We start from the raw sequence: 27,309 nt of genomic DNA on the forward strand, positions 1-27,309 counted from the left end.
CACACACTTCCCCAGATTCTTTAAAATACAAATTTCATAAAATTAATGACCCTACGATTACAAAAATTACTAACTTCTGGAGTTCATTATACGGGACAATAAAGTAGTCCATAAATATTTCCATCATATTCAGGTTTAACATCTGTTTTACATGCTAGCCTGCATTGTATGGCTTTTAGAAACTTTTTTTTTAAGCTAATCTATCTCTGGCCAGGTCTATTTATCACTCATGTCCATTTTTATCACTTCCTTCCATGTTTTTCTCAACATTGTTGACTAGACTGAACCCGATACCTCAATTTTTTCTACATTTACTAACCCAATAATTATTATCCAGTCTTTCAATATGGCTACACCATCAAAATGTCTTAATCTGCACACATCATATACTGTCCAGATTTCATCTTCCAAGAAAAACAAAATCAATACTTTCTGCTGTTCATCATTCTTGCTTTTCCTACTTGAATGCCAAATCACATAATTAACATCAATAAAAGAAGAGTTTAAAAAAAAAAAAAAAAAACATGCTTGATGATACAATTAATAAGAATATTTATTTTTAAAACACCAATTGAAAGGATAGAACGTTTCATGAAAAATAAAAGTTGCCAACAAAAGATTGAGGCAAGCATTCAAGATGCCCATACCATTGCAAGTAGTTGCAACACAGAACTGATTCCAGTTCGGGAACTCTCAGCCTTTTCCTTGATTACCTTCAAGAAGGAAACCAATATTTTAGAATTACACAATCATAAATTTGAAACAATATTTTTTGTTGTTGTTCACCTCCAAACAAAGTATACAGTTGTTGGTCGGAGATATTTATGTTGAGGGAGTCCAAGTTCAAAGATCATTTGTTAGAGTACTTGTGAAACAAACAGAGATGCAACACTATGGTGATGCAACAGGAGATTGAGACTGACAGATAATGTGGGATCTATTGAGCTAGAAATTCTTTTTTGCATTCTGTAAAAGAGTGAGAGGTTAGTGCACCAATGGCATTAATACTCCATACATGTACAGATTGTAGCTTTATCAAGATTGGAATCTAATTGTTTTTCTTGGGGGGGGGGAGTATTTAAAACGGTTTCATTTTATTTTCAGATCAATAAAATGAAACTGAAAAATAAAAAAAGAAAAAAAAAAGAAACCGAAAAAAAAATAAAAAATGAAAAGAAACCGAAAAAAAAAATAAAAAATGAAAAGAAACCGAAAAAAAAAATAAAAAATGAAAAGAAACCGAAAAAAAAAATAAAAAATGAAAAGAAACCGAAAAAAAAAAATAAAAAATGAAAAGAAACCGAAAAAAAAAATAAAAAATGAAAAGAAACCGAAAAAAAAAATAAAAAATGAAAAGAAACCGAAAAAAAAAATAAAAAATGAAAAGAAACCGAAAAAAAAAAAAAAATGAAAAGAAACCGAAAAAAAATAAAAAATGAAAAGAAACCGAAAAAAATAAAAAATGAAAAGAAACCGAAAAAAATAAAAAATGAAAAGAAACCGAAAAAAATAAAAAATGAAAAGAAACCGAAAAAAATAAAAAATGAAAAGAAACCGAAAAAAATAAAAAATGAAAAGAAACCGAAAAAAAAAATGAAAAGAAACCGAAAAAAAAATGAAAAGAAACCGAAAAAAATAAAAAATGAAAAGAAACCGAAAAAAATAAAAAATGAAAAGAAACCGAAAAAAATAAAAAATGAAAAGAAACCGAAAAAAATAAAAAATGAAAAGAAACCGAAAAAAATAAAAAATGAAAAGAAACCGAAAAAAATAAAAAATGAAAAGAAACCGAAAAAAATAAAAAATGAAAAGAAACCGAAAAAAATAAAAAAATGAAAAGAAACCGAAAAAAATAAAAAATGAAAAGAAACCGAAAAAAATAAAAAATGAAAAGAAACCGAAAAAAATAAAAAATGAAAAGAAACCGAAAAAAATAAAAAATGAAAAGAAACCAAAAAAATAAAAAATGAAAAGAAACCGAAAAATAAAAAATGAAAAGAAACCGAAAAAAATAAAAAATGAAAAGAAACCGAAAAAAATAAAAAATGAAAAGAAACCAAAAAAAAATAAAAAAATGAAAAGAAACCAAAAAAAAAATAAAAAAATGAAAAGAAACCAAAAAAAAATAAAAAAATGAAAAGAAACCAAAAAAAAAATAAAAAAATGAAAAGAAACCAAAAAATAAATAAAAAATGAAAAGAAACCGAAAAAAATAAAAAATGAAAAGAAACCAAAAAAAAAATAAAAAATGAAAAGAAACTGAAAAAATGAAAAGAAACCGAAAAAATGAAAAGAAACCGAAAAAATGAAAAGAAACCAAAAAATAAAAAATGAAAGGAACCAAAAAAATAAAAAATGAAAAGAAACCAAAAAAATAAAAAATGAAAAGAAACCAAAAAAATAAAAAATGAAAAGAAACCAAAAAAATAAAAAATGAAAAGAAACCAAAAAAATAAAAAATGAAAAGAAACCAAAAAAATAAAAAATGAAAAGAAACCAAAAAAATAAAAAATGAAAAGAAACCAAAAAGATAAAAAATGAAAAGAAACCAAAAAGATAAAAAATGAAAAGAAACAGAAAAAAAAATGAAAAGAAACAGAAAAAAAATGAAAAGAAACAGAAAAAAAATTAAAAGAAACAGAAAAAAAATTAAAAGAAAAAATAAACATTTTCAGCACCACCTTTTCACTTTGATTTTGCTTTTTACTAATTCGGTATTGAAAAATTTCTTTAATATTATAATGATTTATTTAGTTGGCAATTCAATAAAATTTAAAAAATTGTTTCTTAATAATAATAATAATATTCAGATGAGATAGCTACTTTGGGTAGATGGAGCTTGTCAGTCTGGGAAAACAACTGATCAACTCTGCTGCCTTACAGTCATACTGACTTTTATTAAAAGATTCACAAGACGTGGATGAAAAATCTGAAGCCAGAGACCCCAAGGTTGGAAGCTATATTGTAACACGATGTAATCCCATATCATATCCCAGGCAATATCTATTCACCCTGCTGGTCAAACTTGATTGGTTAGTGGTTATGTATGTTTAACGTGGCTTAAGAATTCCAGACATCTCAAAATTCTGTATATCAGAAATTATGAATCTCTCACTAAAGGTTGGTGCCAAAAGTCTAGCTCTGTGACTAGAAAAATCTTAGAAATTAGTCATATGACTTGTGTCAAGAGCAGACCTCCCACATGATAACGTGATAAATAGGACAAAGGAAAAGAGATTGCAGTAGAGAGAGAGAAAAGAATTTCAGAGAGAAAGAAAAAAGAAAAGAAAATTAAAGAGTTTTGGAAGAAAGAGATAAGAAAGAACAGAATGATCTCAAAGAGATGGGAGGGAGATTTAGGGCTTATATAAACCCATTGATTTGGAAGATAGACTATGTGAGCTATGAGGCCGTATGCAAAAGATTTGAACTCTCTCTCTCGTGTGCGTGTGTGTGTGTGTGCGCGCGTAGTGCTCTTCATACTAACATCGATATTTCCTGTTCTGGAGAAAACCAAAATTCCATAATCTTTAGACACTGAAAGATGCCAATATAAATAACAAGAAAATTTGTTTTGTTTGTTTTTGTTATCAAATCGACAACTGTCTTGCGACACAAAAGCCTACTAACACTTCTGTTATTGCTATCAGGTTACTTACCTTCCATTAGAGAGATCAAAGTATTCTCTGGTTTTGACTTAGAGGATGGGTGCGCCGATTGTGGAGAAGGTGGTGGAGGAGCACTGGGTAGTGGACGCTGCGGCCCTAGCTGGTTCCCCGCTCTGGGAATACCTGGACTCGTACTTGGCGGGATTCTTCCACCTGCGGCCATAACAGTTTGATTTGATAGCATCAGTTGCTGCTGCATGTATTGCGGCATATTGCTCGGACCAGATATTGCATTGGAGTGTACCTGATGAGGTCTTTGCGGAACCCCTACAGTCTGCTGTGGTTGGTATTGTTGCTGCTGTTGCTTAGAAACATCAGCTCGATAGCCGACCATCGTGAGGTTCTGAAAGGCTTGGTTAAGACCGGCCATAACTTGTCCTGGCCCAGGACTGGGTCCAGGAGAGGCAGAAGCCGGTAAAGGGTTAGAGCCTGGACCCGGGGAGGGTATCCGGGGTACATGTTGGTAGACATGCAGCACTTGGTTATTAGAGTGACCAGCACTGTTGTTATTGTTGCTGCTACTACCAACGGGGTTACCAGCGAAATGGTATGTGGAATGGGTAGAAGTCTTTGATGGTGAAAATTGGGAATGGCCGCTATATGCAAAACTATTTACTGATTGCTGAGGAGTGTATGAGGCAAGGGTCTTGGTACTCCGTCGCTGAAATACATTGGTATGACGAACAGGAGTATCATAATCTGAAAAAAAAACAAAAAAAATTATAAATAGAATTAGTATTACAAAGAAAATTCATAATGATTGGTAAATTGGCTTAGGAGTGAAAAATTATCTATATATATATATATATATATATATATATATATATATATATGTATATGTGTGTGTGTGTTTTTGATTCTGGCCGCACTGATGAGCTGTGAAACAGCGAAATAGTACTGTATGTGGATGACATTATATATATAAGCAAAAATATATAAAGACACAAAAAATAAAATAAACAAAATTAATACACAAATACAAAAATAGACTTAACCACACTGCCTTTTCTTTTCTTTTCCTTTGCTAAAACAGAAAATTATACAAAAAAAAAAAAATCACAAATGATAAAAAAACATATGCTGATGACGATCACAAAGATAGAAAGTATAAGAAAGATAGCTGAAATAAGAACATTCAGAGCCATATTATACAAACTACCACCTGGAACCAGAAAACTTGCTCACCATGTCTAGAAGAAAAAAGAGAAAACTGCAATTTCAATCAAACCTGCTCAAATATATATGTGGAAATGTTTCTTCAATTATATTTCACCTTTTTTTATACTAATCCTTTAATTTTTATGAAGCTTGATGTAATTACAGAGTATTTAACACAAATAACAAAAGTCTATATTCAAAATTTCAAGATGTTGACCATCTTACCATTTATATCTTCAAGTATACTAGCAATTCATCCCGCCTTTGCTCGGGCCCATGTACTGTTCATAACTTTATGTCAATATTTATATATATATATTAAAAAATTTGACTAATGTCCAGGTAACTTACATCTAAAATTTCAAGTGTTTAGACCCAAAATTGGCTGAATAGTTTGCCAGAGACTGCAAAAGTTAAATCTTTTGAACTTTGACAACTTGGCAGCCAAATTTTTGGCCAAAAACTGATTAAAAAGTTTGCCCGATAGCTGTATACACTTTATGTAAAATTTCAAATGTTTAGACCAAAAATTGGCTGAGTAATTTGGTAGAGACCACAGAAGTAAAATATTTTTTTACTTTTGACCCCAAAAACATTTGTTTGGGGCTCAAATCAAATTAAAAAGTTTGATCCATGTCCATGTAACCTACATCTAAAATTTTAAGTGTTTAGACCCAAAATTGGCAGAGGAGTTTGGTAAAGTTTTCAAAGGTCAAATCGTTGAACTTTGACAGCCAAATTTCTTGCCGAAAACCGATTTAAAAGATTTTCCCAAATCTCAATACCCCTCATGTTAAATCTCGAGTCTGTAAACTGAAAATTGACAGTAGTTTGGTAGGATAATGTACACAGACAGACAATTTCACTTTTATAGATATATAGATGGACATGCACAATTTTTGACAGCACTCGTTTCGTAGCACAAAATCATTCATTGTATATATAAGAGAGAGAAAGAAATTTAGAAACATATTTCTAACCGCTTGTATTTTTATGCAAGCCATTATGTATTTTAAAGTAATTAAAACCTATCCACATAAACAATAGCCGATTGAATTGAGACAAACATGAAGAGAAGATAAGTAAGCAACCATGGGGATTTTATGCTAGTTATCGTTACTAATACGAGAGTACCCTTTCCGTCAATATTGACGAAGAGAAATATTAGATTAAACACAATATTCTATCACACTGGTATTTATAAATAAATAAATAAATAGATAAATAAAAAAGTTCAACCAAGTCAAACAATCCATCAATTTTTGCTTTTTTCCTTAAAATTTCGTTATATTTTATATTTCAATAAGTACTTGTTTAAAAAAATAAGGTTACTTTAACACGAGACACACAGGCATGAAGTTGCCTCAATTTTATTAGAGAAGATAAAGGGCAGTCACCTAGTGTGTGTGTGTGTGTCTGTATGTACCAGCTCAAAGCCCAAAACTACAAAAACATCCACAAAGTTGTATATTCTTGATCAACCCTAGGATGATTAATATCTAAAAATTTATCTAAAATCTATAAAAATTATTCTCTTTTTGGGGGGTCAACAGAGCCAGATTTCATCAGGGTGGGTCAATTTTTCAGTGTTTATTATGCATACTAATTTGGAAAGAAAATATCAACTCATTACTTGAGGAATCTATTATATAAAGGAGAGTTGTCTATTCTTTTATTATTATTATTATTATTTTACTTTGGTTAGGTTTAAGAGATCAAGGAACTCCGACCTGGAGCTAAAACTTGATTTCATTATGATTTGAATTTATATCCGAGAGCTCTTTTAAGAATAGACGCAATTCCTTTCATGGCTGCTATATGTATTTCATGCCAGTTTGGTTTTTCAGAGATTGTTTCCAAGTATAAAGATTTTTTTCATTAGACAAATTGCTCCTATCACAACTGGAATAATGTTGATTTCCTTAAGAGACCATTTCGTTTTCAAATCATTCTTTAGGTCCTGATATTTTGTTATCTTTTCCTCCGTTCAGCTCTATTTAGGCCATAGTCATTGAGACGGTAACATCAATAATGAACACAGTTCTTTCAGGCTTGTTCCATATTATCTTGTATTCATTAAAAGAAAAGTTAGAATTTAATGCATTTTATGTGTGCAAAAACTGAAATCTAAATCTAAGATAAAAAGTGGATATATTGCAATATTTCTTTGGTATTATTGTAGATTTGGAAGCCTTCGTTCAGTCTCAAAAGGCAATGGATACCCCTTGTTGCATGTGTAATTATGAGGCAAAGGTTGCACAATCCCCAACCTCATCTCTCCTGAATCAACACTACTTTAGTAGCAAAGAGAAGTTCTAGACGACTGGAAACAATGCCAAGATAAACAGAGAGCACATACACCATCTGGAATTCCCAAATGGTCAGCCATTTTAATACTGATCAGGCTTAACGTTGTAGATTAATACCTTCTATTACCCCCCCCCCCATCTGACTACTTCTCCAAAATATGATTCTATTTTTGTAGGTAATTATATGTTAACGTGCTGAAAAGCTTTAATGAAAGATAAACGCAAATAATTTAAGAATTTAATGTAAAATGATTCCCCATTTTGAGCCATTCCAGCGTTTTAGGGCAGTTAACTATCTTTTTTTTTTTTGTCTATGGGAGATAAATTTTGTGCCTATTTTATTTTTGTTTTGTTTTTTTAAACAATTGCATTGTTTTAAGAGAATTTTTTGTTCAAACATGGGAAGATGGAGAGGTTGCCACTAACTTTGGGTTAATGATAGGGCTAAGGGAAATTATATGTGAACATACTGAAGACTTGATAGAAACAAAACAAAAACAAAAAAATGCACAGAACCGTATGTAATGCTTCAGACTGCTTTTGAGCCATCTTGTATAAATCGAGTATCAGTTTTTGAATGGCTTTAGAGCTTCCAGGAAAGCAGGGAGTCTGCTAGGGATGAAGAGAGGTGTGGAAGGAGTAAGCCAGAACACCAGAATTGATTGGCCAAATAAAGAATTTCACGGATAAAGACCATCGTGATGATTTTAGCAGAATCATCCTGAAATCTGTGATTATCCAAAGCGTTTTATCGCCTATGTGTATTGCTAAAATAAATTCTCAATCCAATCCGAAAATATGAGTAACATCATTGGGACAAATACTTTAAAAATTCCTAAGAAAAATAAACTAATTTATTAAAAGCTATAAAGAAATTAATGCAAGAAATATTAGGCACTTGTGCATTAGTGCAAAGGTACAACTGTTTTGATTTTCAGTAGGAACATTTGGAGAGTGCATATAGCAGAGGCAAACAAATGTAAATTCAGGACCGAATCGAAAATCTCACACCAATGTTTGTTTTTTTTTTTTAAATAGATTTAAGAAAATTATAAGACAAAAGTTTTTTTTTTAACACAAATTAGAGATTTATTAATTTGTAACAAGTCAAAATTCTGAAATTTTCAAATGCATGTTTTTTTTTTGTTGTTGAAAGTTTTTGTTACACATTTATTGAATTAAAATAAATATAAGAAACTTATAACATTAAATAGTTTTCTGCCCTAAATGTGCGCTTTCCAAATGTCCCAACTGAAAACCAAAAAAAGTTGTACCTTCGCACTAATGCACAAGTGCCAAATATCATTAGGTTTAATGTCCATTTCAGAAATTGACTTTCAAATTAACTTATCTCTGCTCAGGTCTTTATTTATCCCTCTTTCTCTCAAATCCATCCTTATAACTTTTCACTCCACGTTTTCCTTAGCATTCCTCTGCCAACTAAACCTGTTGCCTCAACTGTTCTACATCTACTAACCCAAGAACTCTCACTAATGCTTTCAATGTGACCATACCATCAACGTTTCCTGTTGAGCACACATCTCACGAGGCTGATTTAATCTTCGTCCAAGATTATCAGAACAAAGACTGTCTTTAAGACTTGAATCACATCATTTTGATATCGGTAAGGGTTGTCATACGTTTAGATATTTTTGGCTGTCATTCCAAATGAAACCACAAAGTACTCTGTCTTTATCTGACGTTGCTCGTGAATCTCTTTACTTTCATTAATAAATTGAAAGGACTTGTTTAAGAAATTTTGACATCAGGATTGATAATTTGGATTATTTGAATTACTATTCTCATCTTGGATGTTATTCTCATCATATTTTGGAAAACTGCCAATGTTCCTTGGCAAACTCAGGAATCTTTATGGAATTTCAAATTGAACTCTTTATTTAATCCATGGTCTGTCAACCATGTTAATTGTTATTTTAATCTTAATATCACTTGTAAGAAGTGAAGATTGGACCCTCAAATCCAGAAGATTGTCACTTTGAACTGATCATTATTTCAACCCTTTATCCATTGTGCCATGTGGACAATTCTAGTACGAAATCTTTTAAGTTTTAAATCTAATCTTGTTTTAGATCTGTAGTATTACTACTAACAATGGTACAATTCCTATATTTTTCCCCCCAATTCCAATACAAATGTAAATTCAGATTCTTTTAATAATCCATAAATATTTAGCTATAGAGGAGTTATATATATATATATTTTTTTTAGATTACTGTAAGAACGCATATGATATGTGCATATATTTTTTTAGATTGCTGTAAGATGTGCATATATTTTTTTTTAGATTACCGTAAGATTTACATATATATATATATATATATATATATATATATATATATATATATATATATATATTTTAGATCAGTGTAAGATGTGCATATATATTTTTTAGATTACTGTAACCTGTGCATATTTTTTTTTTAGAATTTTTTTTAGATTACTGTAAGATGTGCATATATATATTTTTTAGATTACTGTAAGATGTGCATATATATATTTTTTAGATTACTGTAAGGTGTGCATATATTTTGTTTTTTTTTAGATTATTGTAAGATGTGTATAAATTTTTTTTTCTTGATTACTGTAAGATGTGCATATATATTTTTTTATTTTTTAGATTACTGTAAGATGTATATATATATATATATATATATATATATATATATATATTAGATTACTGTAAGATGTGCATATATATATATATATATATATATATATATATATATATTTTTTTTTTTTAGATTACTGTAAGATGTGCATATATTTTTTAGATTATTGGAAGATGTGCATATATTTTCTTTAATTTTTAGATTACCCCAAGATGAGCATATATATATATATTTTTTAGATAATAGTAAGATGTGCATATATATTTTTTTTAAGATTACTGTAAGATGTGCCTATATATTTTTTTAAGATTACTGTAAGAATTGCATATATCTGGGTAGTTATTTTTGTGTATATCCGTTTTTTTTTTCGATTATAGTAAGATGTTCATATATATTTTATTTTAGATTACTGTAAGATTTTTATATATATTTTAGATTACTGTAAGATGTGCATATATTTTTGTTTTAGATTACCGTAAGATGTGCATATATATATATATATATATATATATATATATATATATATATATATTATTTTTAGATTACTGTAAGATGTGCATATATATTTTTTTTTTAGATTATTGTAAGATGTGCATATATTTTTTTTTAGATTATTGTAAGATGTGCATATATATTTTTTTTTAGATTACTGTAAGATGATCATATATTTTTTGGTAGATTACTGTAAAATGTGCATATATTTATTTTTTTATTTTAAATTTCTGTAAGATGTGCGTATATATATATATTTTAGATTACTGTAAGATGTGCATATATAGTTTTTTTTAGATTATTGTAAGATGTGCATATATTTTTATTTTAGATTATTATAAGATGTGCATATATATTTTTTTTAGATTATTATAAGATGTGCATATATATTTTTTTAGATTATTATAAGATGTGCATATATATTTTTTTTAGATTATTATAAGATGTGCATATATATTTTTTTTAGATTATTGTAAGATGTGCATATATATTTTTTTTTAGATTATTGTAAGATGTGCATATATATTTTTTTTAGATTATTGTAAGATGTGCATATATATTTTTTTAGATTATTGTAAGATGTGCATATATATTTTTTTAGATTATTATAAGATGTGCATATATAGTTTTTTTAGATTATTGTAAGATGTGCATATATATTTTTTTAGATTACTGTAAGATGTGCATATATATTTTTTTTAGATTATTATAAGATGTGCATATATATTTTTTTAGATTATTGTAAGATGTGCATATATATTTTTTTTAGATTATTGTAAGATGTGCATATATATTTTTTTAGATTACTGTAAGATGTGCATATATATTTTTTTAGATTACTGTAAGATGTGCATATATATTTTTTTTAGATTATTATAAGATGTGCATATATATTTTTTTAGATTATTGTAAGATGTGCATATATTTTTTTTTAGATTATTGTAAGATGTGCATATATATTTTTTTAGATTATTGTAAGATGTGCATATATTTTTTTTAGATTATTGTAAGATGTGCATATATATTTTTTTAGATTATTGTAAGATGTGCATATATATTTTTTTAGATTATTATAAGATGTGCATATATTTTTTTTTTAGATTATTGTAAGATGTTCATATATATTTTTTTAGATTACTGTAAGATGTGCATATATATTTTTTTTAGATTATTATAAGATGTGCATATATATTTTTTTAGATTATTATAAGATGTGCATATATATTTTTTTAGATTATTGTAAGATGTGCATATATATTTTTTTAGATTATTATAAGATGTGCATATATATTTTTTTAGATTACTGTAAGATGTGCATATATATTTTTTTAGATTATTGTAAGATGTGCATATATATTTTTTTAGATTACTGTAAGATGTGCATATATATTTTTTTAGATTATTGTAAGATGTGCATATATATTTTTTTAGATTATTGTAAGATATTCATATATATTTTTTTTTAGATTATTGTAAGATGTGCATATATATTTTTTTTAGATTATTGTAAGATGTGCATATATATTTTTTTAGATTATTGTAAGATGTGCATATATATTTTTTTAGATTATTGTAAGATGTGCATATATATTTTTTTAGATTACTGTAAGATGTGCATATATAGTTTTTTTAGATTATTGTAAGATGTGCATATATATTTTTTTAGATTATTGTAAGATGTGCATATATATTTTTTTAGATTATTGTAAGATATTCATATATATTTTTTTTTAGATTATTGTAAGATGTGCATATATATTTTTTTTTAGATTATTGTAAGATGTGCATATATATTTTTTTAGATTATTATAAGATGTGCATATATATTTTTTTAGATTACTGTAAGATGTGCACATATATTTTTTTTAGATTATTGTAAGATGTGCATATATATTTTTTTTTAGATTACTGTAAGATGTGCATATATATTTTTTTTAGATTATTGTAAGATGTGCATATATATTTTTTTTAGATTACTGTAAGATGTGCATATATTTTTTTATTTTAGATTATTGTAAGATGTGCATATATATTTTTTTTAGATTACTGTAAGATGTGCATATATTTTTTTATTTTAGATTATTGTAAGATGTGCATATATATTTTTTTTAGATTATTGTAAGATGTGCATATATTTTTTTATTTTAGATTATTGTAAGATGTGCATATATATTTTTTTTAGATTACTGTAAGATGTGCATATATTTTTTTTAGATTACTGTAAGATGTGCATATATTTTTTTTTAGATTATTGTAAGATGTTCATATATATTTTTTTTTAGATTATTGTAAGATGTGCATATATATTTTTTTTAGATTATTGTAAGATGTTCATATATATTTATTTAGATTATTGTAAGATGTTCATATATATTTTTTTAGATTATTGTAAGATGTGCATATATTTTTTTTTAGATTACTATAAGATGTGCATATATATTTTTTTAGATTGTTGTAAGATGTGCATATATTTTTTTTAGATTACTGTAAGATGTGCATATATTTTTTTAGATTACTGTAAGATGTTCATATATATTTTTATTTTAGATTACTGTAAGATGTGCATATATATTTTTTTTTAGATTATTGTAAGATGTTCATATATATTTTTTTTAGATTACTGTAAGATGTGCATATATATTTTTTTTAGATTATTGTAAGATGTTCATATATATTTTTTTAGATTATTGTAAGATGTGCATATATATTTTTTTAGATTACTGTAAGATGTGCATATATATATTTTTTTTAGATTACTGTAAGATGTGCATATATATTTTTTTTAGATTATTGTAAGATGTGCATATATATTTTTTTAGATTACTGTAAGATGTGCATATATTTTTTTTTAGATTATTGTAAGATGTGCATATATATTTTTTTAGATTATTGTAAGATGTGCATATATTTTTTTTTAGATTATTGTAAGATGTTCATATATATTTTTTTAGATTATTGTAAGATGTGCATATATATTTTTTTAGATTATTGTAAGATGTTCATATATATTTTTTTAGATTATTGTAAGATGTGCATATATATTTTTTTAGATTATTGTAAGATGTGCATATATATTTTTTTAGATTATTGTAAGATGTGCATATATTTTTTTTTAGATTATTGTAAGATGTTCATATATATTTTTTTAGATTACTGTAAGATGTGCATATATATTTTTTTTAGATTATTGTAAGATGTGCATATATATTTTTTTAGATTATTGTAAGATGTGCATATATTTTTTTTTAGATTATTGTAAGATGTGCATATATATTTTTTTAGATTATTGTAAGATGTGCATATATTTTTTTTTAGATTATTGTAAGATGTTCATATATATTTTTTTAGATTACTGTAAGATGTGCATATATATTTTTTTTAGATTATTGTAAGATGTGCATATATATTTTTTTAGATTATTGTAAGATGTGCATATATTTTTTTTTAGATTATTGTAAGATGTGCATATATATTTTTTTAGATTATTGTAAGATGTGCATATATTTTTTTTTAGATTATTGTAAGATGTGCATATATTTTCACAAATATTAATTTAAGCTTTACTGGTAAGAAATAGGAGAATAAATGAAAATAAAATCATTTAACATAATCTTATTGTGTAATATTGGTTATTCAATCTATTTTTTTCCTATTTCCTTAATTGTTCTATCTAGTATACTGAGCTTTTTTTTATCTTGATTGATTCCAATCTTAAGATTTATATTTGTAATATGTAAATTACATATTAAAATTATATTTTTATCATATGAATACAGTGTTAATATACTTTACGTTTTTATAAATATGAAATATTCTTTTTCATTTTAAAGATTAGAAATGGGAGTTTTCAGTCATTGAAAAAATATGAATAACATGTCTTCAAAAATTTCCACAAGTTTGTTCTTTTTACTCTCTTGTTTAGTCTCCCGTATATATGACAATCACGGTGACACACTGGTTCCCATTAGATCATTGAAGTTAAGCAATGTTGAACGATGTAATTACTAAAATGGATGACCATTTGGGAATTCCAGTTGCTGTATGTGCTCTCAACTTATCTTGGCACTGGACTGTAGAAGTGCCAAGTCAGGAGAAGTGTGGTTGAGGATTGCGCAACCCTTGCCACAATTTTATGCGCAGCTATCCTTACATTATCTTGAGACTGAACGGAGGCTTCCATTTCACTCTCTCGTCTTATTTTCTCTTTGGAATTCATAAACATTTTGAAATTTGTCCATTTTAAAGAAAGAGAAAAACGTGAAACATTCCAGATTAATACCATAGTCAGACAGAATTACTTCGACTCCAAAGCAAACAGTGCATAAGCCATTTTTGAAATTGACTTTTCCCTGTTGACTAAGAAACGGTTGATGGCCTGTTCAATTCAAGGAGGTCCACCCTCCCAAGCCGTTGCCTCCCATCTTTCGAATGAAGTAAGTTTACTGCTTACTTTCAGGGAATGCCAAGGAGGCTCCCCAGACAATTTTTAACAGACCAGTGCTCCTCTTTTAGTGGCACTGACTTGACCTGCCTTCACCTTCTTGACCTGTGGTGGGAAGGAAGTAAATAACACCAAAGTAGCATTTTGCTCTTAATGACAGAATTTGACAGGAACTTTCTTGATAGGAAAGGGAGTATAAGGAAAAAGAGAAGAACAGGAAAACGAGAGGGAAGGAGGGTAAGTTAGAGAGAAAAGTAAAATTTATGTACAATGTTTGTTAAGATCTTTGCGAAAAAAATCAGAGGATCATTGATCCATGATAAAAAAAAAATTTCCATGTACATTAGCTTTAAACTCATACTGAAAAACAGAGAATGCGGGCACGTCATAAGTAATCTTAGTCTCGTATTGGATTTACAATTGGTGATCATGTGTGCATGTCAAAAAAGATCAAATCACAGTCACAGCACCTTTCAGCATTGGAGTCAATTATCTCACTTGGACATAAATTTGAACAAGTTGTTCTGCTGGTCTTAGAACAAGCTTCAACTGTGTTTGGTTTGGTGGTTTTGTATTATAATATATCAACACTAACCCATTAATTTATGTTTTACCTAAAATACAGGATAATCCGATAAAAGGCAGTATGTGTTATAAAAAGATTATACATTTATACACTAACGCAGAGAGGAGGAAAAAGGTCACATTTTATCCAGAATGAATTATTAAATAGAATGAGATCTGCCAATAGAATGACTCATCTCATAACACCAAATTATGTATTTCTTGCTGAAGTTGAATTTTGACAGTTTATTGCAGAGATGTTTGTTTGTTTTTTTTTTGTTTTGTTTTTTTTGTTTTTTTGGTTTTATGGCATATCAACCCTTTTCAGGTTATTTAATGCCGAAGCCATTCATTTTAGAAAAAGATTTATGCTTCAAGTTCTTTATATCTTCAAATATTTATTCATGAACTATGGTTTGATTGTTCTATAGAAGAAAGTTATTTTTGGTTTTGAATTTACAATACAAATTTGAGTTTTGCAAAGGAAAGGGGGGGGGGACAATTACATCAATGTTTTGTGCATTTTTATCCAGGAAGCCATTATCTTCAGACAACCTGATCTGGTAGTACCAAATACAGTCCTTTGGTTTGCTGCAACAAAGTTGACAAAGTTTCTATCAATTAGTACATTGGTTTACAATCACAATCTTGGCCTTCGGGACAAGATCAAAGTGTAGTATCTGTTCTGATACCTACATCGTGCGAGGCAGTGCTGTTCTGGCGACACATTCTCGTGCCCGGAATACCTGACCAGCTTTTTGGGTCGCGTTCTGTCCGCACCCCCACTTTGTCTGTCTTTCTCTGCTCTCCCCCCTCCCCCACGGGGGAGGGATCCGAGCTGATAATTTACGACCTTCCCGCGAGGGAGGGTCGGAAACACCTTCTCTCTTCCCTCCACTAACTTCCCACTCCCTCTCTCAGTACTATCTCCCCTCTTGCCGCCTTTTGGCGCCACCTCTTTTTGGCGCCAAAGTCGGCTCCCCACTTTGGACGCTGATTCCACGTCACTTTTTTCAGTGAATTTTTTAAAAGAGTGACCCAAAACGGACACCCCCAGCCCGGGGGCCACCAATATGGATACCCTCAGCCAGGGGCCCACCAATATGGATACCCCCAGCCAGGGAGCTACTGCTCCCCAAGAGGACGAATCCCCAACAGGAGAAAAAACAACTGCTGATGGGGCGTACCGCCCAGGTATGACACCATTGGACGCTCCCCAGGAGGGGGAAAATTTAACAACAGCTCCCCCCGAGGGCGACTCCCCCAAAGGGGAGCAAAACCAAAATCGGTCGTAGCATCTCACTCCAACCACAAAAAGGAGGAGGTGCCAGACCAAAAGGACAATAAAGGGGACAGCGCTCCCCAGGAGGGCTGCTCTCCCAAAAGGGGAGCAGATCAAGAAAATGAGGGGGCATACCGCCTGGACCTCACAAACGAGGAAGGGGCAGATGGCCTCAAAGTAAACAAAAAGGATCATGCTCTCCAAGAGGCCGACTCCCCAAAACGGGAAGCTGCTCCCGAAAAAGACACTAAAAAGGGAGCCGCCGCCCAAAAATGTGACACTCCCACAAAAGGACTGACCAAGACATCTGGGGAGGCAGGAAGCGTCGCCAATAAACAGGCAGGGGCGACCTCCATAAAAGACCAAAAACGATCTAACCCCACTAAAGACCCCATACCAACACCAACAAGAGGGTCTGCGTGGGGGAAGACCGTAGAAAAACAACTGTCCCCTCAAGAGTATAGAGACCTGTACCTGACAAAGTACAGACAATACATAGAGGGGGCAGATATAAAACCCATACCAGGGGCCTGGGAGGCGATTGAGGGCAGAGTCCTGTCCTTTGCCATTTCCGATATACCGGAAAACCGCCTCCTAGGAATGAAGAAGGAAGACATGGCGGGGCTTCTCCACAAACTTAACATCCCAGTACTATACCTGTACCAGAGGAGCTTCGCTGTGTGGGACATCCTCCTACCCACCAAGGATGATGCGGAAAGACTCTCCCTCCAAGAAATAAAGCATGGGAGAGTCAAACTAACACCTGAATACCAGGGCAAGAGAAGGACTCGGGTGCAGGTATTTAATGTGCCAACCCAAATACCTGCGGAAGTATTAGGATGCCTCTTCAGCCAGTACGGTGAGGTAGAACAGGTGACCCCAGTACGGTCAAAAACTGGGACTCACCTGGGCTGCTACACAATAGCAATGAGGCTGAAGAGGGAAGGTTTTCAAGCAATACCACCGCTGCTGACATACAAAGACGCCAGCATAACGGTAGTGGTGGAGGGCCGTCGTCCACACTGTTGGTTCTGCCAAAAGCAGGGCCACATGGCTAGGAGTTGCCCCCAAAGGGTAACCCCTAATCCAACAACCCAAAAGGCGGCCACAACCCCTGAGACAACGCCCGCACCAAAACAGGCGGCAACAACCCCTGCAACTGCAACACCAACCCCAGCTCCAAGGAAAACCCAAACCACCCAGGAGGCCAAGGGGGAAGAATGGAGCACGGTAGTGAGACAAAAGCGGAAACACATAATCCCTTCTGCCACCGTCCCACCACCAGCCCAAAAATCGAGGCAGGAGCCTCTGCAAATGCAGCAACACCAACAGCCACCGCAGCCAATGCCGCGGAAACAACTGCAGCAACAACTACTGCAGCAGCAAAATCAGCAAGTGCAGCAGAAGCAGCAGCAGCAACGACACCAGCGAGAGCAGCAACAACAAAAACAGCTGCAGCAGCAAATAGAGGAGCAGACACAACCAACGGTCCCCACACCAATCGAGACGGGGATCAAGCAGAGAAAAGACTGCTCCTCTGAGGATGAATCCGCAAGTGAGAGGGAGAGGAACTCAACCTCACCTCTCCCCGGTTCATTCGAAAGAATGAAAAAGAAAAACAAAAGAAGAAAAGAGGAAGAAAAGGTGGCCCCCACTCCCTGTGAACATACACCACCCCTAACAACAAAATCCACTTCCACCCCCAAACCACACACTGCACCAACACGAGACACCGCACCAACACCAGACACCGCACCAACACGAGACACCACACCAACACCAGACACCGCACCAACACCAACACCAACACCGCACCAACACCAAACAAATACCAGACACCAAACACCGCACCAATACCAACACCAACACCAGGCACCACACAAACACCCGTCCCCACACCAAGGCAAACTGAGCCACTACCCCAAAAAGAAAATGAAAAGAATGAACCGAGGGAGAGGAGAGACTCCTCTGCCTCTTGCAGATCAAAGGTCCTTGCCCCTGAGGAACTATGTAATGTAGACCCTCTATCTGTGGCCACAGACATTTCCCATCGGCAGAGGAAAAACTTAAAACCTCTGCTCGATTACAAACAGATAGAGGGGAAAGATGTAAATATCCCCTCAAATTTCCCGGACGCCCCACTCCTAATAACTTTTGTCAGAACTCCAGAGGCCTGCAAGACCAACTTGTGGACAAGGCTGCAGGCCGCTGAAGGGGCGTTTCCGGGAATTGAACTGGTGAAAAAAAATGACCCTTCTCTTGATGAACTGTCAAAACAATGCAAGGGAAGGGTCCCCGTGTTGGTCCATCCGTCACTCTATAGGGCCCTTAAATTGACTTACCCTTTGGATGTCGGCGGCATTGTGAGAGAAGGTCAGGACATGAAAAACCTGACCACCTTGAGCATTGTACACAACGTCGGTGTCCTTTCCCCGGCTGACTTCGGAGCTGAGTGTAACACACCTTAAGGTAGGTACCATGGCTTTGAATTTGGCTAGTCTGAATGCGAGGGGCTTGAGATCATCGGGCCGGGCGGCTCGCCTCCGGCACGACCTCTTGTCCCTGGGAGTGGATGTTGCTGCGATTCAGGAGACGCATTTCGTTTCCTCTGTGGACTGTCAGGTGCTGGCCCGAGACTTTGAGGTTTTCTCAGCATATGGCAGCCCGCGGGGGAAGGGAGTTTCCGTGCTGGTTAAACGTACCCTGTCGGCGACGGTCGACGTTGTCCATAGAGATGCGGTGGGCAGGCTGGTTGTGGCCGATGTTGCCGTAAAAGATTCTGTGTTTCGGGTGATTGCGGTTCATGCGCCCAGCACCGCTCGTGAGAGGGTCTCATTCTTCAGTCAGCTTGACGCGTTTGTAGATTGTCGGAAGCGGGTAGTGCTAATGGGGGATTGGAATTCCATCTTAGACCCCGACATAGATAAGGTAGGAGGCGGAGCTAGAGGATCGGAGAGGTGCGAGTCCAGCCTGGCTGATCTGATGGCTAGATGCGGTCTGGTCGACAGGTTTCGGTTCGAGCATCCAGGGCGGGAGATGTGGACGTGGACCAATAGTGTTTCCTCCTATCCAAATACCTATTTGGACAGGATGTTAGTTAGGAGAGGCGAAGTAGACTTCTTATCTTGTCCCACGTTCACTTGGCTAGGCCAGACGGACCATAAATTAGTTATGGCCCAGCTGAAGCTAGGAAATAGGCCTAAGTTAGCGGGGTACTGGAAGTTAAACACCTCCCTTCTGGAGATACAAGACTTCCAAGATCAGTTAAGAGAATTGATTAAAAAGGCACTAGTGGGGGCGGTTACCAGGAGTAAGTGGTGGTTAGGTCTCAAAGCCAAGATCAGAAGCTTCTCCGTCAAGTATGCCCAGCGCCTCGCACTAGATAAGGCCAAGACGAAGAAGAAGCTAGAGCAGAAACTAGCCCAGGCTACGGGGGAGGGTGATAGGGTTAGTCAGGAACTAGCTAAGCAGGACCTTCTACGCGAGACTAGCGAGCGTTACGAAGGCCAAGTAGTTAGAGCTAGGCTTAGAAAGATAGGCAACGAAGCAGTCAATTCTGATGCAGACGTGCGCCGTGAGGTTTCTAGGCGTGGCTCGGACAAATACATTGCAAAAATCAAACATCCGAATGGACGCACCCTGGAATCGACTCGGGAGATCTGCGAGGGGTTTCGAGAACATTTCGAGGAGCGTTTTACGCAGCAGCCCGATCTTCTGGTCCTTGAGTTTAGCGACTATTTGGCCGACTCTCCCCGCCTCGAGGCGGCTAGAGCGGCTGGTTGCGAGGGCCGGGTGACGGAGCAGGAGGTCTTTACTGCGCTGAAGCAGGTCAGCTGTGACAGATCGCCAGGACTTGATGGTCTGCCATACGAACTGTACTTGAGGCTGTCGCCCATGTTTCTGCCTCTTCTGACGGATATGTTCAACCATTGGTTTGCTCAGGGATCCATCCCAGGGCAGGTGACCAAGGGAGTGATCACATTGCTGAAGAAAGGTGACGGGCATGGAGGGGAAGAGTTAGACGACTACAGGCCCATAACTCTGCTAAACACAGAGTTGAAGATTTTGGCCAAGGTCCTGTCAAATCGGCTGAAGGTTGTTATCGACGAGTTGGTTGAACCGGAACAGAACTACGCTGTGAAGGGGAGATCGATTCAGAACAACTTGCACCTGATCCGCATGATCCTAGAGGGGGGAATAGATGACGACACGGAAGCCGCGCTGATAAACTTAGATCAGTCCAAAGCTTTCGATAGGGTCGACCATCGTTTCCTGGCATCTGTCTTAGAGGCCGCCGGTTTTAAACCGGACTTTTGCAAGTGGATCTCCATAATGTATCGTGCAAGTCAACGGAAAGCGCTCGAAACCCTTTGTTATCTCTCGGTCGGTTCGTCAGGGTTGTCCGCTGTCGCCCCTGCTTTATGTCCTGGCTTTGGAGCCTCTTCTCCGCAAGCTGAGACATGGGGAGGCAAATTCGGCCCTGCGCGGAATGGCTCTGCCTGGCGGCTCAGCTGCCAAGGTATCCGCGTTCGCCGATGATGTCACGATCTTCGTGTCGGGCTTCAGAGACATTGAGGTCGTGTCGGAGGCACTCACACAGTACGAAAGAATTACAGGGGCCAAGATAAACCGCAACAAGTCGGTAGGACTGCGGTTGGGCGCATGGAGTGGCAACGCAAACCTCCCTGCGCCCTTCAGCTGGACAGATGGCCCGGTCCGGATCCTCGGCGTGTGGTTCGGACCGGGTCTCCAGCTTGACAAGAATTGGTTGGAGGTACGGTCAAAGGTGGAGGCTGCAGTCAATTCGTGGCTTCCTAGGAAACTTTCCTTAAAGGGTAGAGCTGAGGCATGCGCCACTTACGTCTTTCCTCTCATCCTTTACCGACTGGCCGTACTTCCCCTGCCTGCACAACACCTAAAAGCTCTTGTCGAACTCTTGTCCTCGCTCCTTTGGGACAGAGGAAGACACTGGGTGAGCAGACAGGTCTGTATTCAACGTCCGTGTGAGGGAGGCTTGGGAATGCCGGACTTGAAGTGTCATCGAGATGCTGAGAGGCTGGCCTTCCTGAGCCACTATATGCAGGAGGACCAACCGTGGCACCCCGTGGTTACTGCCGCTTTCCCCGACCTCGTTCTCGACCCTTCCATCGAGAGCCGTCGCAGGCCGCGGGGAGAATCTGCCTACATGAAAGAGTGCCGAGCCGCGCTAAAACGACTACCAAGGTCCAGTGACCTTGTGACTGCTACCCGTAGGGAACTCCACAGGGATCTAGTGAAGGGGGCCGCTGACGACCCGCTATGCGCGCGTTTGGGGTGGCAGCAGAGCGAGATCCGCTCCGCGTGGAGCTGGGCGCCAGGTTCGAGTCATCTGAACAATTCGGAGTTCTCTCTGACCTGGCGATTGGCCCGAAATGCACTTCCACTCAACAACATACAATGCAGTTCTGGGTTTTTGGAGTCGCCTGATTGTCCCCGTTGTGGGACAACGGCCGTGGAAACTATGGATCACGCTTTCTTCGATTGCCGCGAACTCCGCCAGTACTGGTCGTATGTCAGTGGGGTGACGGCTCGCATCGATCCTGAGCATCCTCGCCCAATTACTGTATCCAATGTTGTGGACAATGTGAGGCCGCCGTGGGACCGGGAAAGACAAATGGTCTACGTTACGATCCTGGCCATGGCGAGAATGGTGATTTGGACGTCGCGTCTGCAAGGTTGCCGGGGGGTGTTGTCTTTTTCTGATCAAGATCTGATCGCGTTCTTTAAACACCAACTACGGGTGAAGATCAGATGTGATAGAAGAAGGCTGCATCGCGCGGCATTTGACAGAAGATGGATACATGTGGCAAGTCTGTGTGTACGAAGAGGAGCCAAATTTGAATACGTGTTCCCCGCCTAGGTGTGGAACGCGCAGTTCTGTAAAGTAAAATTAAACAAGTAGTCTCTCAGCTAGCTGAGTGTGTGTTCTATCCCTCCCCGATTAGGAAGCCTCCAAGATCCCCATCCCCTCTTACCTGCAATTTTTGTTTTCACCCCTTCCTCTAAATTTTACCCATCTTGGAGAAAAAGAAATACAAACTAACCTCCATCCCTTACCCACAAAAATTTTCTTTTCTCCATTCACCCCCATCTAGAGGGCATCCCCACCTAGAGACTGACCCGCAGAAGCGAGGTTCCTTTTACAAACCTAGTGGAACGGGCAGTCTATCAATTAGACGGGGTTGGGAGGGTCCTACTAATCACTTTTTGTTTTTTCTTCCCCCGCCCTCGACACAAATGAATTATTGTTACCATTTTATTGTTATCTTTTTTGTTTTTACACGTCAATAAAAAATGTTTTAAAAAAATTGGGAGTTACTAGGACGCCCCCCAATATGAAAGGGTGAATGCGGTATTATGGTGAAAGAAGATACTAGCTGGGAGAAACTTTTGACTTTGTTTAGTTCTGGAGTGACAAGGATGACCAACGACCCCCAAAATTCCCCCCTTTTGAGTTGGCCATGTGCCTAAGTTTTTTGTTCAACGTTAATTTTGAATGTATTTTTTAACATGAATAAAAGATTTAATATCTCAAAGTGTAGTATCTGTTCTTCAGATGCTGCACTTCTATTTCTTGTTCTCTTTCGGTGGAGGAAAAATCCTTCACGACTGAGACAATTTTTATTTTTGTACATTTTCTTTACGTTTAAAAACGACCCTAGTGTCTAACTCTGTCCCGTGGGGAGGCATAGTAAATAGGTACAATCACAAATCATCTAAAAATACAAGTTGCTGATGTCACCTATGCCTGCGCAAGTATTCCAATCACCTGCAATAATTAAAAGATCACTTAAAAAGTATGCGGTTAATGGTAGCCTGCAAGTTGTTGTAGAAAGAGTACTTATCTTGATTTTCAGTGTTATGGGTGAGAGCATAGACGGCAATGACACTAACAATGAGAACCAAGGGATGGATCAGTTTCCAGATGATGAATGATGCAATAGCATCATCACTAAGTGTGACGGCAACTCCATGACAACCAGAGATATTTGTTAGACCACTGTGGTAGAGATATGAGGTGTCACGTTGAGAGATTTTGATTTTATGAAAACTCGCATCAGGAAGTCTGATTTCTAAGAGGCACACTATGCCAGTGTTGTACTTGAAGGTTTACATTGTTGGCACTTGCGTTTTTGTTTTGCATCAAGATTCTGACGTTCCAACAGGTAAAATGTAGTCCCACTTTTCCATGATTATCCCCGTTTCCTGGTTTGACACTTACGTCACTTGGACAGCAAATGTGTTAGTTTTTGCAGACGCCATACCAGTATTCATCACATGGTGTGAAAAAAGTGACATTCACTCTAAGTGAACTGAACTGGTTTCCTCCAAAGGAAGAAAGTTCTAGGGAATATGAAATTCACAAGTGGACTCCAGTCACATGTATATCTTGATTAAAGGGAATGACAACACGCAGTTCTTGCAGAGAGGTGTCAACATACTCCTACATACGGCACTTGGTATCACCAAATGGTCAGCCATCTGGGATTGATTATGCCGTATTTAATCATATGTTGTGAGAGAAGCATGTAAGAATGAATGGAGTACCTTGGGAGTAGTAAATTCATCAACTGCAAAGATATCTCTGTTCGGAGAATGACTTGTTTGACATAGATTATCCACAGATACAGGAACAAGACGATTTGAAGCCGTCACTTGCTGTTTTTTTAGCAGAACCCTAATTAGCCAGGTTCCGTTCCTAATACAAGGTGTCCAAAAAGTCACTGAAGAGTTTTGAACTTAAATAGATTATTTTTGAGTGACTTTTTGGACACTCTGTACAACTGGGTGTCAGACAAATTCAGCTCTATAGTTCCCAACAGTATAACTGTGACACTTGCACCAGCCAAAGAGAAAAAGAGATTGTGAGGCAGCCTTCATTGTTTTAATCAGGAAACAAAGACAAGCACTGGGTGTTCTATTAATTAATTTATTTTTATTTTGGACTATTAGTCTCATCTTTATTAGTTGTTGTTTTTTCATCTTTATTGGTTTGTTTATTCACAACGTTTCAGCCAACTATTCCTCTGGCCTTCGTCAGGTGGTAACCGCGACGGATAGGAACTTTGAATCTCCTAACTGCATTCTCAGCCATCACTGCCATCCGTAGTTGTTGTCGTAATACTGAATTTCACATGGAAAAAAAAAGAAAAAAAAAAGGGGTCTCTACATATTCCTCATATTTTTAAGATGATTATATCCAAAAATTACGAAAATCGATAAGGTAGAAAATTTATTAAAGAAAATAAAAATAGAATTTGAAGAAAACGATCGTATTTGCAGGAGAGTTCAAAAGGGAGGTAATTTTCATTTTCGATTTAAACAAGATGGGCGCAATTTTTCACCTGCTAACACAATTGTAGTTTTTTTTTTTTTTTTTTTTTAATAATTCAGTAATATACAGGTAATTTCGACTGCATAATTTGGAAACTAACATTGTAATTTATTAGAATTGACAAAAACAAAAATCAGTAGAAACCATTGTTTTTTTTATCTGAAAACTACAAAATTTCGTTCTTATAGTGGAGAAGTGCCGTGTTATTTCTAAACTGCATGAAAAATGCTGAACAGTATTGAGATGTGTGGACTGCAGTGGCCAAATAAGATATACAACTTCAACTTCACCAGAATGATCCTCGTTTCATTCAATAAGAATTTAGTTGTGTGAATTTTATTATCCAGACTGAAAGATCCTCCTTCGCCGTCGTCTAACCCCGGAGAAAGTTCTGCAAACATGTGATGGATTTGATCAGATAAAATGCTTAGTCTCGACTATTAATTCTGCCATAAAGAGAAACTATTGAGCTGGCAGATTTCCAAGATATAGTCCTTTATCCAGGTTGAAAAGTTGGAAGTCTGGGTCAAATGTTTCTTTTAGTTGCCTTCAAAAAGGAGGAGAAGAGACAGGCGAGGAGGAGTAGGAGGAAAAATAGGTGATGAGAAGGAGGAGGAGAAACGCGCAAAGAGAAAAAATGCGAGTCGGAAAAGTAGAAAAAGGAGGAGGAAAAGAGAAGGAGTAGGAAAATAAAACGATATGAGAAGAAAAAAGAAAAAACGGAAGAAAAAAAAGAAAAAAAAAAAGGAAATAAAAGAGGAAATAAAAAGGAGGAAGAGGAGAAAAAAGGAAGAAGAGGAGAAAAGAGGAGGAAGAGGAGAAGGCAGAGGAGGAAGAGGAGAAGGCAGAGGAGGAAGAGGAGGAAGAGGAGGAAGAGGAGGAAGAGGAGGAAAAGGAGGAAGAGGAGGAAAAGGAGGAAGAGGAGGAAAAGGAGGAAGAGGAGGAAGAGGAGGAAAAGGAGGAAGAGGAGGAAAAGGAGGAAGAGGAGGAAAAGGAGGAAGAGGAGGAAAAGGAGGAAGAGGAGGAAAAGGAGGAAGAGGAGGAAGAGGAGGAAAAGGAGGAAGAGGAGGAAAAGGGGGAAGAGGAGGAAAAGGAGGAAGAGGAGGAAAAGGGGGAAGAGGAGGAAAAAGGAAGAGGAGGAAAAAGGAAGACAAAGAAAAAGGAAGACGAAGAAAAAGGAAGACGAAGAAAAAGGAAGACGAAGAAAAGAGGAAGACGAAGAAAAGAGGAAGACGAAGAAAAAAGGAAGAGGAAGAAAAAAGGAAGAGAAAAAAGGAAGAGGAGAAAAAAGGAAGAGGAGAAAAAAGGAAGAGGAGAAAAAAGGAAGAGGAGAAAAAAGGAAGAGGAGAAAAAAGGAAGAGGAGAAAAAAGGAAGAGGAGAAAAAAGGAAGAGGAGAAAAAAGGAAGAGGAGAAAAAAGGAAGAGGAGGAAGAGGAGAAAAAAGGAAGACGAGGAAGAGGAGAAAAAAGGAAGACGAGGAAGAGGAGAAAAAAGGAAGAGGAGGAAGAGGAGAAAAAAGGAAGAGGAGGAAGAGGAGAAAAAAGGAAGACGAGGAAGAGGAGAAAAAAGGGAGGAAAGGGAGAAAAAAGGGAGGAAAGGGAGAAAAAAGGAAGAGGAGGAAGAGGAGAAAAAAGGAAGAGGAGGAAGAGGAGAAAAAAGGGAGGAAAGGGAGAAAAAAGGGAGGAAAGGGAGAAAAGGGAGAAAAAAGGGAGGAAAGGGAGAAAAAAGGGAGGAAAGGGAGAAAAAAGGGAGGAAAGGGAGAAAAAAGGGAGGAAAGGGAGAAAAAAGGGAGGAAAGGGAGAAAAAAGGGAGGAAAGGGAGAAAAAAGGGAGGAAAGGGAGAAAAAAGGGAGGAAAGGGAGAAAAAAGGGAGGAAAGGGAGAAAAAAGGGAGGAAAGGGAGAAAAAAGGGAGGAAAGGGAGAAAAAAGGGAGGAAAGGGAGAAAAAAGGGAGGAAAGGGAGAAAAAAGGAAGAGGAGGAAAGGGAGAAAAAAGGAAGAGGAGGAAAGGGAGAAAAAAGGAAGAGGAGGAAAGGGAGAAAAAAGGAAGAGGAGGAAAGGGAGAAAAAAGGAAGAGGAGGAAAGGGAGAAAAAAGGAAGAGGAGGAAAGGGAGAAAAAAGGAAGAGGAGGAAAGGGAGAAAAAAGGAAGAGGAGGAAAGGGAGAAAAAAGGAAGAGGAGGAAAGGGAGAAAAAAGGAAGAGGAGGAAGAGGAAAAAAAAGGAAGAGGAGGAAAAGGAGAAAAAAGGAAGAGGAGGAAAAGGAGAAAAAAGAAAATCCAGAAAAATATCTTTTAAGAATTATTAATTGTAATACGGTTGTAACCATGTCTAAAAATACAGTTTCTCTTTCTTTGCAATCTATCTCGAAATTCTTTAGTTTCTTCTTCGCATAAA

General features: G+C 35.8%; 1 protein-coding gene across 1 annotated transcript in view; it reads right to left on the reverse strand.

The window, feature by feature from the left end:
* Nucleotides 1-27,309, reverse strand: part of LOC145260437 (uncharacterized) — a 99,099-nt gene that overhangs the window by 30,161 nt on the left and 41,629 nt on the right. Inside the window, exon 2 of the mRNA XM_080118447.1 lies at nt 3,660-4,367. Coding sequence (XP_079974573.1) covers nt 3,660-4,367 — 708 coding nt within the window. The remainder of the gene's footprint in view (nt 1-3,659; nt 4,368-27,309) is intronic.

Source organism: Euprymna scolopes, chromosome 36, assembly GCF_053919585.1.
Source record: "Euprymna scolopes isolate OS-2025 chromosome 36, ASM5391958v1, whole genome shotgun sequence".
NCBI classification, from domain to species: Eukaryota; Metazoa; Mollusca; class Cephalopoda; order Sepiida; family Sepiolidae; genus Euprymna; species Euprymna scolopes.